Source organism: Pongo abelii, chromosome 1, assembly GCF_028885655.2.
Source record: "Pongo abelii isolate AG06213 chromosome 1, NHGRI_mPonAbe1-v2.0_pri, whole genome shotgun sequence".
NCBI classification, from domain to species: Eukaryota; Metazoa; Chordata; class Mammalia; order Primates; family Hominidae; genus Pongo; species Pongo abelii.
In genome coordinates, this window is record NC_071985.2 from 194,068,093 (window position 1) to 194,080,335 (window position 12,243).

A 12,243-nucleotide genomic window follows, 5' to 3' on the forward strand; every position below is an offset into this window, starting at 1 on the left:
CCCAATCTCTCAACCCCAAGACACCAACTCCAGCAAAACCTTGTTTTTAAGTAGAACACAAATTGGTGATTAATATAGGACATAAAGCCCATCACGAAGCAATAATGGCAATAATGTCTTAACAGGTAAGGAATGAATAATTATAAAAGCAAACAACAACAGAAACTTATGCCACCAATGAAACTCAACACGGATGAAATCAGTTCTGCAACTTCTGTTACAATACCCTGGTCTTCAAAAAATCTTCATATAAATAAGATGGCAATTATTATACATGCAATCACTCAGCAAATTACTCAAACATGGGGATCATACACTGTACCTTTCTTTCTTCCATCTTACTGCTGACCACATGCCACTTCTGCTCCAAAAGTGCTACACTCTGTTCTGTCTTGGAGCCAGACCCAGAGTCGTCACGGCTTAGAAGCATGAGTCTGCCCTTGTCAAGTAGTTGATTATAAGTCTCTTCCTTGGCTTTCAGCTGGGAATAGAGTTCCTACAAGAAAAGGCAGGAAAGATATCAATTATATGAATTATCTGGAAGACACCTACATATAGATTCTGTAGCAGAGTCTGGGAAAGTCCAGGAAGGGCTCAACTTGATTAAAAGCCATTCTTTTGGATTCAGATCAAGTGCTGAGCCATTAGGGAATGAAACCCACCATACTTAATAATAAAATTAATTGTAATAACTAAATACTAATTACTTAGAATTCATTTCTATTAAAATGTAAATATTAACATATTTTACTAAATAACAAGTGACAAATTAAAATATTAAAATAATTTTATCACCCACAGGAGAAAAACTTTTTTTTTTTTTTTTTTTTGAGATGGAGTCTCACTCTGTCACCCAGGCTGGAGTTCAGTGGCAGTGATCTCGGCTCACTGCAAGCTCCGCCTCCCAGGTTCACACCATTCTCCTGCCTCAGCCTCCTGAGTAGCTGGGACTACAGGCGCCCGCCACCACGCCCGGCTAATTTTTTGTATTTTTAGTAGAGACGGGGTTTCACCGTGTTAGCCAGGATGGTCTTGATCTCCTGATCTCATGATCCACCCACCTCGGCCTCCCAAAGTGCTGGGATTACAGGCATGAGCTACTGCGCCCGGCCAAGAAAAACATTTTTTAAGGATTAGAGATCCCTCAAAAGACTCCAATAATCTATTTCCCCTTTTCATGAAAAGTTTGCCTAGAAATTATGTTGCTTTTTGTTCCAGCATGCATTCTTGAAATACTGTCGGTAACCATTTGATTTCCCTAAACCCCCATTAAGTAGTTTCCTTCTTAAGTGAAAACACATCTGTGTTGTATTGTACATTTGTCTTCTTGATGCTGTCGTCTTCAAGTCAATATATGTGTGCCAATAAAGCTGATTAACTCAAAATTTCCAGCTGACCTTCCCTGTCACTACTGCTGCCTACTATAAGGTATTAGAAGCCTGTAACAGGCAGCAATCCCCAAAGGTTATACTATATTTCTGATAAAAATGCACTACTTTGTAGATTTCCAGATACATATTAATTATGACTGTGAACTTGGAAAGGAGCTATTGAATATGGGATGCTTATGCTCAATTTCAAAAAATTGCTATTACCATATGTGTATCAAGCTGTTCCCTAGCAGTTTCAGGAAGTCCTCCTGTGGGCTTAGATGCAGAAAGCTGGTTCTCCATTCTAGTAAGTTCCAAGAGGAAATCTTCAATTTCACTGTGGAAGCCCTGGGCCTTTTGAGAAAAAGATATATCAACCATGTCAGTAGTCAATTCTCAGCTTTAAAAGTTAACTTTCCAAATGATATGAGGAGTTTATCTTGAGGAAGGAATTTTCGGCTGCTCTCTGGCAAAGCTATTCTGTTGCTAGATTAGCATGGGGTCAATATTATTGCTAGAATCTAGCAGAATCCTTCAGACCTCACTATAACATATTATAAATGCCTGATATGATCAGATGAATTGACTATATGATTAAGGTACTGTTGAATAGGGAGAGACCTGACTTGATCCAAGAAAAAAAGGGAATCTGTTATAGTGAAGATCTACTAACTTTGAATGTGAATAGAGACTGAGCTAAAAATGAATTCAGGAAAGAACTACCCAATCAAAAGCTGTTCTTTCCAGATAAGTTACAGCACAGTATTAACCTTCCCCTCAAGACATAAGGGATTCTTTGCTTTTCAAATTGATCTCTTCTCTCTGACTTAGATAGGCTTTCTGTTATCTGTATAGCTCTTCCTACCTTACTTGATGTCACATGTACCTGCTGCAGAGTTGACTGAAGCTGCTGCTCCCTCTCCTCTGTTTTCTGTAACACTGACTCCCAGCATTGGTTCATGGTTTCCAAACGGCTCCTTAAGCTGCTGGCATCATCTCCAGCACTGGATTCAAGAAGCTCATTGCCAGCTTTGTTGACTGTTTCCACTGTGGCTTGATGAGCCAAAACATCATTTTTTAGGACCTAAAAAATGTTGAACAACATAATTTATCTCTATGGATATCATCTAACTTGGTTCCCTAAGATATACACAACATTCAAAGGCTTCTGGTGGCAACATCTGGCCTCAAATCAATAAGGTTAGAGATGAAAAAATGAAAATACTTACATGGTGCTTTGCGAGCTCAACTTCAATGACTTTTGGGTCTCCACTTATTGGTCTCTGAGCATCTAACAACTCTTCAGTATGAGTCAGCCAACTCATTAGTTCCTCTAAGGCATGCTGGAACTGACCAAGGGCCAAAAGAGCCCCTTCTAGTTTGTGCTACTCAGGAAAAGACAGAAAGGAAACATTCAATAGGAAATTAGAACAGAGCAGAGAGTAGTTCACTGATGTCATCTACCACCTGCCTTACCTGTCGGTGGGCAATTTTCTCACCCAGGTTCTCCCACAGGTGTTTGAGTTCTGTCAGTGGTTCTCGTATAATGTCTCTGTCCGTCTCATCAGTAGCTTTCTTTAACATCAGTTCACCCTGGTGATTAAGCTTCTCCATCTCAATTTGCTGTTGGTAAACTTCTACTTTGAACTCCTATCAAAGACACACTCAATGTTAACATCAAATCAAGCCTTTAAAAACTAAAATAAAACAATTCTTCTTCAAAAGCCATACCCAGATACAAACCTTCATTTCATTTAACTGATCTTTAACAGTATTGAGGTCAGTGCCAACAGGGGGCATGGTGCAGAGTTTAATCACAGTGTTATCTAGCCAGTCAAACATAGCCTAGAACAAAAGACAAGTAAACAGTCAAAAACAACCAGAAGAATTTGGGAGAGAATTAGCATTATCTCTGCTAACATAAGAAGACATAAATCAATCAAAGCACCTTGTGCTGTTTGTGATTTTAGGTAAGGGGCACAGATAAAGAATAATGATCTTTATTAATAATATGGTGATTTAATAATGGAGCCAACATTATCAAGATAATGTTCAAAATAAACTACAATTTGGAAATACTAAATTTGAATAAAAGTGAGGATTTCTCAATCCCAGCTAGCAAGCTCATGATGTTCTGAAGCAACTGTGCCAAACTGTGCTTGAAGATAACCTGGGTTTGGAACCTCTGGCAAGCAATGACTTTCACAGTAAGGCCAGCTTCACAACGTAGCTGAATGAATCTATGATGAGCAGGCAATGATAAAAATGGCAGGGAGAGTAAGAATTCAGACAGATGTCACTACTTTTTTCACTACAAGTGGGTAACTTTGGCTAGATTTGTGGAAACACCACTATCTTAGGTCTGCAGTCCTGTGAAGGTGATCCACTTTTGTGCTTAATTCCAAAAATGACAAAAATGGCAAAAACAGAACCTGTATTTCCTTGGTGGTCACCTCCTGGCCTCTCACCTGAAGAGTGTCCTGATACTGCACAGCAGCTTGCATAGCATCCTCAAGTTTTTCTAGCCTCTCTTTCCATGTTTTGTTTAAGTTCTCCCAAGCATTATTCATCTAGGGGAAAAACATTCAATCAGATTCTTCAATCAATACCACTCTTCAGTCTGGGCCCACTAATGTTCTGAGTGCCTCATCCATTTCTCCACACCTCATCAATGCTCTTCCTCACTTCAGGCTTCTCAGTTTCTCCACAGGCAAAAATCAAATCTGCTCCAAGGATCCGAATAAACTCCAGCTCTTCATGCAGACCATCTGTCTCTTCCTTAATAGTCTACATGTAAACGAATAGAATATAAGCCAAAACAGAAAACAGAACAGAACTTACCAAACTTTGCAAATGTGATTTATACCCCATCAATAGCAGATGCGCAACATAACTGTCAATTTCACTTATCTGGACACTAAAGCCTCAGACTCTACGTGGTTATTTTTCATATACACAAAATATATATTACATATAGGTATATGTATATATAAAATAGTATAGAAAAGGTATGGTGAGGTTCAATAATTTACCAAAGGTTCACCCCTTCCTGCCTCCAAAGAATTATAATCAACAGCTAGAAGTCTATTACAGAGAAACATATCAAGGGTAAAATAACACAGTACAAGTCACAAATTTAAGTGCTGATAATAGAGTATAACAGAAGTGCTGGGGTCTATGATCTTGAAAAAACTCTGTGCCAGATCCTAAAAATTGGCTCATGTATTGGTATTGACCCAAGGTGGGGAGGGAAAGAATTTCTCTATGAAAAAATAGCTGAAATAAAAGTAAGAAATTAGAGAAATAATATCAAGATAGGCTTGGCTTATGCTAAATGGACAATATGTGAGGTAAGAAATGTTGTTGGTAAAAAATAGACTCCAGGGCCAGGTGCAGTGTCTCACGCCTGTAATCCCAGGACTTTGGGAGGCCAAGGCTGGAGGACTGCTTGAGCCCAGGAGTTCAGGACAAGCCTGGGCAACATGGTGAAACCCCATCTCTATAAAACATAAAAAATTAGCCAGGCATGGTGGCATATGACCCAGCTACTAGGGAGGCTGAGGTGGTTGGATTGCTTGAGCCTGGGAGGTGGAGGTTGCAGTGAACCAAGATCGTGCCACTGCAATCCAGCCTGGGTGACCCAGTGAGACCCTGTCTCAAAAAAAAAAAGAAAAAGAAAAATAGCGCCAAAAACTAGAAAATAGTATGTCAAAGTAACAACTGTTATCTCTAGATAATGAGTCCAAAATTGATTTTTATTTTCTACCATCTATTTTTCTACATTTAAGAAATGTAATATAATGAGCAGGTTTTTTTCAATTGGAGAATGTCTCACTTAAAAAGAAACTTTAGGCCTGGAGTGGTGGCTCACACTTGTAATCCCAGCACTTTGGGAGGCCAAGGTGGGTGGATCACCTGAGGTCAGGAGTTCAGAACCACCTGGTCAACATGGGGAAACCCTGTCTCTACTAAAAACACAAAAATTAGCCAGGCATGGTGGCACATGCCTGTAATCCCAGCTATTCAGGAGGCTGAGGCAGGAGAACCACTTGAACCTGGAAGGCGGAGGTTGCAGTGAGTCGAGATCATGCCATTGCACTCCAGCTTTGGGCACAAAAGCGAAAAACAAAAAGAAAAACCTTTAAGGTACTCAGCCTGGCTAAGCAGTTAACATACCTCACTTTGATTTGATAAAGTGCTTTTTCTAGAGGACAGACATCTAAGAAAAAGGGTTTTGTTTCCTTCTTACCTCAGCAGCTTCAACCTGTTGTTTGATGATGGAAGGATCAATGCCTGGGCTTTCCAAGTCATGGACAATATCCTGGGTGTCTTTGATGGTGGTCAGGAGAGCTGCCATGTCATACCAGAACTTCTCTGCTAATTCAAGGACATCAAGAAATTTGATTTCTCGCTCTTCAGCCCGAGCTTTGATGTCCTCCCAGAAGAATACCATTTGATCCAATTTATCCTGGATTTCTGAGGAGGTTAAAAAAAGAGATATGAATAGGACTTCCCTAAGAGCCTGAAATCGGTCTATTCAGAAATTCCATGTAACTCTGACCTTTTCAATGAAACTATTTTTTAAAAAAATGCTAAGCATTTATAACTAAAGGATAATTTTCTATTTTAGTTTTACTATTATTTCTTTTTCTTTTTTCTTTTTTGGAGACAGTCTCGCTCTTGTTGCCCAGGCTGGAGTGCAGTGGCGCAATCTTGGCTCACTGCAACCTCTGCCTCCCAAGTTCCAGAGATTCTCCTGCCTCAGCCTCCCAAGTAGCTAGGATACACGCATGTGCCACCATGCCCAGCTAGTTTTTGTATTTTTGGTAGAGTCGGGGTTTCACCATGTTGGCCAGGCTGGTCTCGAACTTCTGACCTCAGGTGATCCACCCGCCTCGGCCTCCCAAAGTGCTTGGATTATCAGCATGAGCCACTGCACCCGGCCTATTATTTCTTTCTTTTTTTTTTTTTAGAGAGAGGGAATTTCACTCTGTCACCCAGGCTGGAGTGCAGTGGTGTGATCTTGGCTCACTGCAACCTCTGCCTCCCGGGTTCAAGCAATTCTCCTGCCTCAGCCTCCTGAGTAGCTGGGATTACAGGCACATGCCACCACACCCAGCTAATTTTTGTATTTTTACAAAATTTCACTATGTTGGCCAGGCTGGTCTCGAATTCCTGGCCTCAAGTGATCTGCCCACCTCAGCCTCCCAAAGTGCTGGGATTATAGGCATGAGCCACCGCGGCCGGCCCTGGCCTATTATTTCTATACTAGCGTTTTCCTCTTACATTGGTCTCCCACATACAGGGATCACAGAAGTAATCCAGAAATGAGCTATCATCTACTATAAAGGTAGTGCTAATATACAAAACCCCTAACTTACAAAAGGGCTAAGATGAGAACTCTTGTTTCCAGTGTTCTGTGTTAAACTTGTATGTTTCCCATGGAAAGTGTTACAAAAGGTAGCTATGTTCTACTCACTATTTATACTGTAGTTTACTCATGTAAGGGGTTAAAGGAGCTTTTGTTTCCTGGCCTGGGAATCCAACTACCAATTGTAACCTTGTTTCAATGGGGAAATGTGTTCTGAATTCCAAATGATTTTCCAGTGACTTTCTGGAATACTCATTACTGGGGACTGCCTTTACATTCAAAGAAATAAATAAATCTGGTGGGATGCTGAAGATAACCACAGCCTAGAATTTATTCTGTTGATTTTTAAAAATAATGACAGTCATCAAGCACCTTTTGCAGCTAGATCCTTGTCTGCTCCCTGAGATCGTCCAATGAGCTCCTCTCCACGGCGCTTCAAGGCCTCAAAGGATGGCTGCAGTTTTTCTAGCTCCACGGTGGCACTCTTATTGTCACTGATGCACTCTCTGATCTTGTCTACTTCAGCAGGGATCAGTGGTGGCATACGCAGGCGAGAGGAAAGATTCTCCAGTGTCTCCAACATAGGCTCAATTTTATCATGAAACTAAACAAATGTTGGAACATTACCATCACAGCATACCTCATCACTCTTCTTGGAGAAGTGTTAGGGAATAAGGACAAGATATTATCCTACTACTGTTTAGGAAAACCTGTGCTCAGTCTAGCCCAATGGCTGTTAAGTGTTGAGTTTGGTTAAGAAACTGTTTTGGGCCAGGGGCGGTGGCTCACACCTGTAATCCCAGCACTTTGGGAGGCTGAGGTGTTTGGATCACCTGAGGTCAGGAGTTCAAGACCAGCCTGGCCAACATGGTGAAACGCCGTCCCTACTAAAAATACAAAAAAAATTAGCCGGGTGTGGTGGCGCATGCCCATAGTCCCAGCTACTAGGGAGGCTGAGGCACGACAATCACTTGAACCCGAGAGGCCGAGGTTGCAGTGAGCTGAGATAGCACCACTGCACTCCAGCCTGGGTGACAGAGTAAGACTGTCTAAAAAAAAAAAAAAAGAAAAAGAAAAAAAGACAACAAAACTGTTTTGGGCATATACAGAGCTGGCATTAGAAAAAAAAAAGCCAATATTTATTTTAAGAATCTAAATATATGAATATACTAGAAACCAATTCAAATCTTTAGTGCTGCCACAATATTTCTCCTATTCCAACTAATGTAACAAAAAAGGGACAAGACTATGAAACTGCTGAGAGTCAGTATGTCAACATCTGAGATGACAGTTGCATGCAACAGACTAGACCAACAAGTTAGATGCCCTCCACCAGCTGTGTAAATGGATAGGAAACAATATGCTACACGACTTGTAGTTTAAAAGTGTCATGGCATGCAATTTAACGACCCACCTTATGGAACAATAAGAGAGAAAAAATGTTGGAATAATGAAAGGTAATTAAGGAAGACCAAATCTAACCTTATTCTTGAAGAATTACTACCTTCCCACTTTTCTGGTACTTTGAATAACATGACTACAACTGAAAAGTTCTCATTAAAATTTGATGCAGAGAGGGGAGAAAAGAGCAAAACAGATAAGCATGCCTCCTAAGAAAAATCTATCTCAAACCAACTCTGGTTTTAGTTAAAGAAAGGCTTATCAATTTCAAGTGTCCTATAGAAAAAACATGGTGGGATTCCTTAACAAAATCACTTCCCATCACTCTCTCACTTCTAGGTTCTACCCCAAATGAAACTGGCATAATAAACTGCACTAATTAAATTTATTCCACTAAAGTTAAGGGAAATTCCCTTGTAGGTAATGACCTCAATTTTCAGCATTATAAGAACACCCTAGTCCCAATGGGGATGGGTACCTTACCTCTGTAATCTGTAATGGTGGGCGCGGTCAACACAACAATGAAATGTGACGATGTGGGGAAGACAGGAGCAGGCAGCAACAACACAAAGTAACACATTCCACAATGTGAGTGAGAGATGGGACGGAAGGTAGGGGGAGAAACTTGAGTAAGTACAAATATTAACCAAGAATATTGACTAAACATAGGAATAAAATACCCAGACATGACAACAGTACCACTAAGAGCAATATATTAGTTGAAAGTATGTAGTTACATGCTTTAAATCCCTCTGCTGGTTTATGCTTCTCTTTGGCTCTTACTACTCCCTACTCAAGCATCGTAAACTGAGTTAGCTGGTTGCTTAAGAAAACGAATGTGCTGTTGCTCTAAAGCAAAAAAGTAACAGGTTCAATAAGTACTTTTTTGAGGCAGTCACTGCTTTTGAATCTGCAAGGTAAATTTATCCAAAATCATCTGCTAAAGGATCACAACATAAAGTTTTCAGAGAAACCATCAACAGACAATATATACCAGCCAAGACTCATTTCACTCTCCTTAGAATGTCAGTATGCCAATGTTCCTTGGAATAAAAATGGAGATAGGCTAAGCTTTCTGTTCTATCTACTGATCACGTATTAACATGCTGGTCTGGACATTCCTGAGCACAGAGACATACCTGATACAGAGACGTCTTGTTTAGAACAGCAGACAATTCAAGGTTATGAGTGTCAGACACACACATACCTGTGTGGACTGGGACACGGCCTCATCCAGAGCCAGGGCTCGCTGGCGCACCTCCTCCTTTATTTGGGCATACATGTTTTCTGCTTTCTGGTATTTTTCTTCCACCATTTCCCCTTCCTCAGGGTTTAATTCCTTTAGTTGTGGGCCTATCTTTAGCAGTTTGTCAATATGAGGTTTGTGTTCAGCAATAGATTCCCTTAATTGCTAGTTAAAAAAGGAATTAAACCATAATGAGTACTTTTATACCAGTTTACTTATTTAGATATTTTGATCAGAGCTAATATCAACTTTAAGAGGAACAAACAAAATTGTTAAAAACCAGCAAGGCCCAGTATCTCACCATTTGTGCGGGTACAGAAAAACACCTAAGTCTTAGGTTCTGACACTAACCAATTCTCTTAATTTTTGAAAGTCAGTTCTGATGTCTCATCACCCTAGCAGCCTTCCTGGAAACATCCTCTCTTCTCTTCCCCTACCACCTGTGTCATACAAGTCTACTCCACACTCTTCTGTAATCATAAGTACTTCTATGTACTCTATTTTACTCTACATGGTTTAATAATTGTCTGCCTCCCCAGACTGAGATACCAAGCTGGATAAGCTATGTATAGCAACATTTTTGGCAATCCAACCACTCCTTGACTTTACTGCTGGCTACATCCAGTTTATATCCTTCCACTTATAGGAATAGCAATAAGCACAAGACATAAACCAGAAATAAACATTTTAAAGTGTCATTAACTATACAGAGTAAATGTTTTCTGACATTACCTCATGGCTTTCACTCCAGTTGGTGCCTAACTAAGTAGAAAGTACCATCCAACCACACCTTGAGTGTAACAACACCCTATTATCCCCGCAAATATTTTAAATTCCATTGATTTTTAGTCAGTTCTTTCTTTAGCTCTGTCATTCTAAGGTTCTCGACATCTCTATAATCTTAGTGTTTACTCAATTGATATTAAACAACAAAGGAAATGATTCAGATTATATATTATGAAAGGAATTCTAACTGATTGAGAATTAACTTCGTAACACAGAACTTGCACCTATAGACACTAACAAATGTTGTGTTTAAATAAATTATAGAGACCATTTTAGAACAATAAAATGAAACTTGGCATGCTCCTTACCCTCATTTCCTCTTGTTGCTGCCTGAGCTGCTCATGATCAATGGCTGGAGGGGGTAACTGTGCTATTAGTGCCCGAGTTTCCTCAATCCAGGGGCTGAGCTCTTCATAAGTTTCCCAAAACTGGTTTACTAAGACCTGGGCCCGCTCTAGGCGGGCATAACGCTCTGAATTGAGTAGGCTAATGGCTTCATATTGCTGTATTAGAGACTCTGTCTTTTCCTATGTGAGTAAAAAAAAAAAAAAAAGGATAAGTATTACTATTATAAACTCTTAAGAAAAAAAGTAGGTATATATTCATTAAAAAGTCTAAAAGAATACACAACTAAATTATTTTAAAATATCAATAAAGATTACAAGTGATTTTTATTTTCTTCTTCATACTTATCTGAAATTTTCTAATTTTCCTATCATACATATATTTTATTTCTATAATTTTTAGAAGATAAAAGTTTAAAAGGCAGTAAAATAGTATAAGAAAAACACAAAAAAATTAACCTTTCAGTAATGATACACAACCTTAGATATAGCATTATTATTATTATATATGTTTTTGAGACAGAGTCTCACTCTGTCACCTAGGCTGGAGTGCACTGGCGCGATCTCGGTTCACTGTAACCTCCACCTCCTGGGTTCAGGGATTCTCCTGCCTCAGCTTCCCAAGTAGCTGGGATTACAGGTTTCTGCTGCCACATCCAGCTAATTTTTGTATTTTTAGTAGAGACAGGGTTTCTCCATGTTGGCCAGGCTGGTCTCGAACTCCTGACCTCAGGTAATCCGCCCACCTTGGCCTCTCAATGTGCTGGGATTACAGGCGTGAGCCACCGTGCCTGGCCAATATACTGTTATTATAATGGATCAGTTTAAAACTGAGTATCTAAGGGGCTATGATGGAATCTTTGCCTATCAAATTTTGCCTGTCATTTTTCTTCTGATTAAAAAAAAGTCTCCAGAAACCTGCCATTTATGCTTCAAATGTTTAGGATGAGTAGCTCAGTCAGTTTATGAATATTTCTGAGGAAACTGCTTAAACATATCCTTTATGAAACAAAACAAAACAAAATGAAAAAACTTGTCTATAAACCATCTTGACCAATCCTTTTAAAACTAGGTATGACCTTTTAGAAGGATATAACGAAGGAATTAATATCTGCATACGGTTCTGAAAAAAATCTACCATAAATACCTTGAAAAGTAACTCAAGGCTTGCTCCCTGTGGAGTGAGGATAAGTAGCAATTCCCCTTTTATAAAGAAGATGGATTTGCAATATATTTCACATTATATAGGATGGCTGTTTTAAACATCTGTGGACACAGGGTTAAGATTCTGAATTCCCCAGAACATCAAGCTGGACTTTAATAACAGACATAAGAAAAGTCCAGGATGGAAAAAGCCTTAAACCATCATTTCGCAATTGTGCTTCTAATTCACCATGATCAAAACAGGAACAATATGGCAAATAAATAAATGTAATTCACCTGTAATACAGTTTTCTGCTCCTCCCCACATGTGCCAAAGATTTCACTACGGTGACTGAAGAGTTCATCCATTGAATCTTTGTGTCGAATAATGTCAATGGAGAAAGCCTTTGAAAAGTAAACTGTAGTTAAGTCAAGAAGTAAAAAGACCCTTTTCCTGTTATTACTGAAGGTTAAGACAAAATCTATGAAAATGCCATATCAAAAATTGTTCTTATACAGTTTGACACTTTGCCTATCCAACATCTTCTCTAGCTTATCTTTTTAGTAGCTTACAAAAATTTC

The 12,243-nt window shown here is 39.4% G+C and overlaps 1 protein-coding gene across 15 annotated transcripts in view; it reads right to left on the reverse strand.

The window, feature by feature from the left end:
* MACF1 (microtubule actin crosslinking factor 1) overlaps window positions 1-12,243 on the reverse strand; it is a 401,556-nt gene that overhangs the window by 42,039 nt on the left and 347,274 nt on the right. For 14 of the 15 annotated variants that reach the window (XM_054528608.2, XM_063715153.1, XM_063715090.1 and 11 more), the window contains 13 exons: window positions 11,959-12,066; window positions 10,483-10,701; window positions 9,350-9,553; window positions 7,114-7,345; window positions 5,620-5,846; window positions 4,035-4,157; window positions 3,839-3,940; window positions 3,114-3,215; window positions 2,847-3,020; window positions 2,600-2,755; window positions 2,257-2,454; window positions 1,596-1,724; window positions 323-496 (listed from right to left, as the gene is read on the reverse strand). In XM_054528608.2, coding sequence (XP_054384583.1) covers window positions 323-496; window positions 1,596-1,724; window positions 2,257-2,454; window positions 2,600-2,755; window positions 2,847-3,020; window positions 3,114-3,215; window positions 3,839-3,940; window positions 4,035-4,157; window positions 5,620-5,846; window positions 7,114-7,345; window positions 9,350-9,553; window positions 10,483-10,701; window positions 11,959-12,066 — 2,148 coding nt within the window. 15 annotated transcript variants of the gene reach the window in all.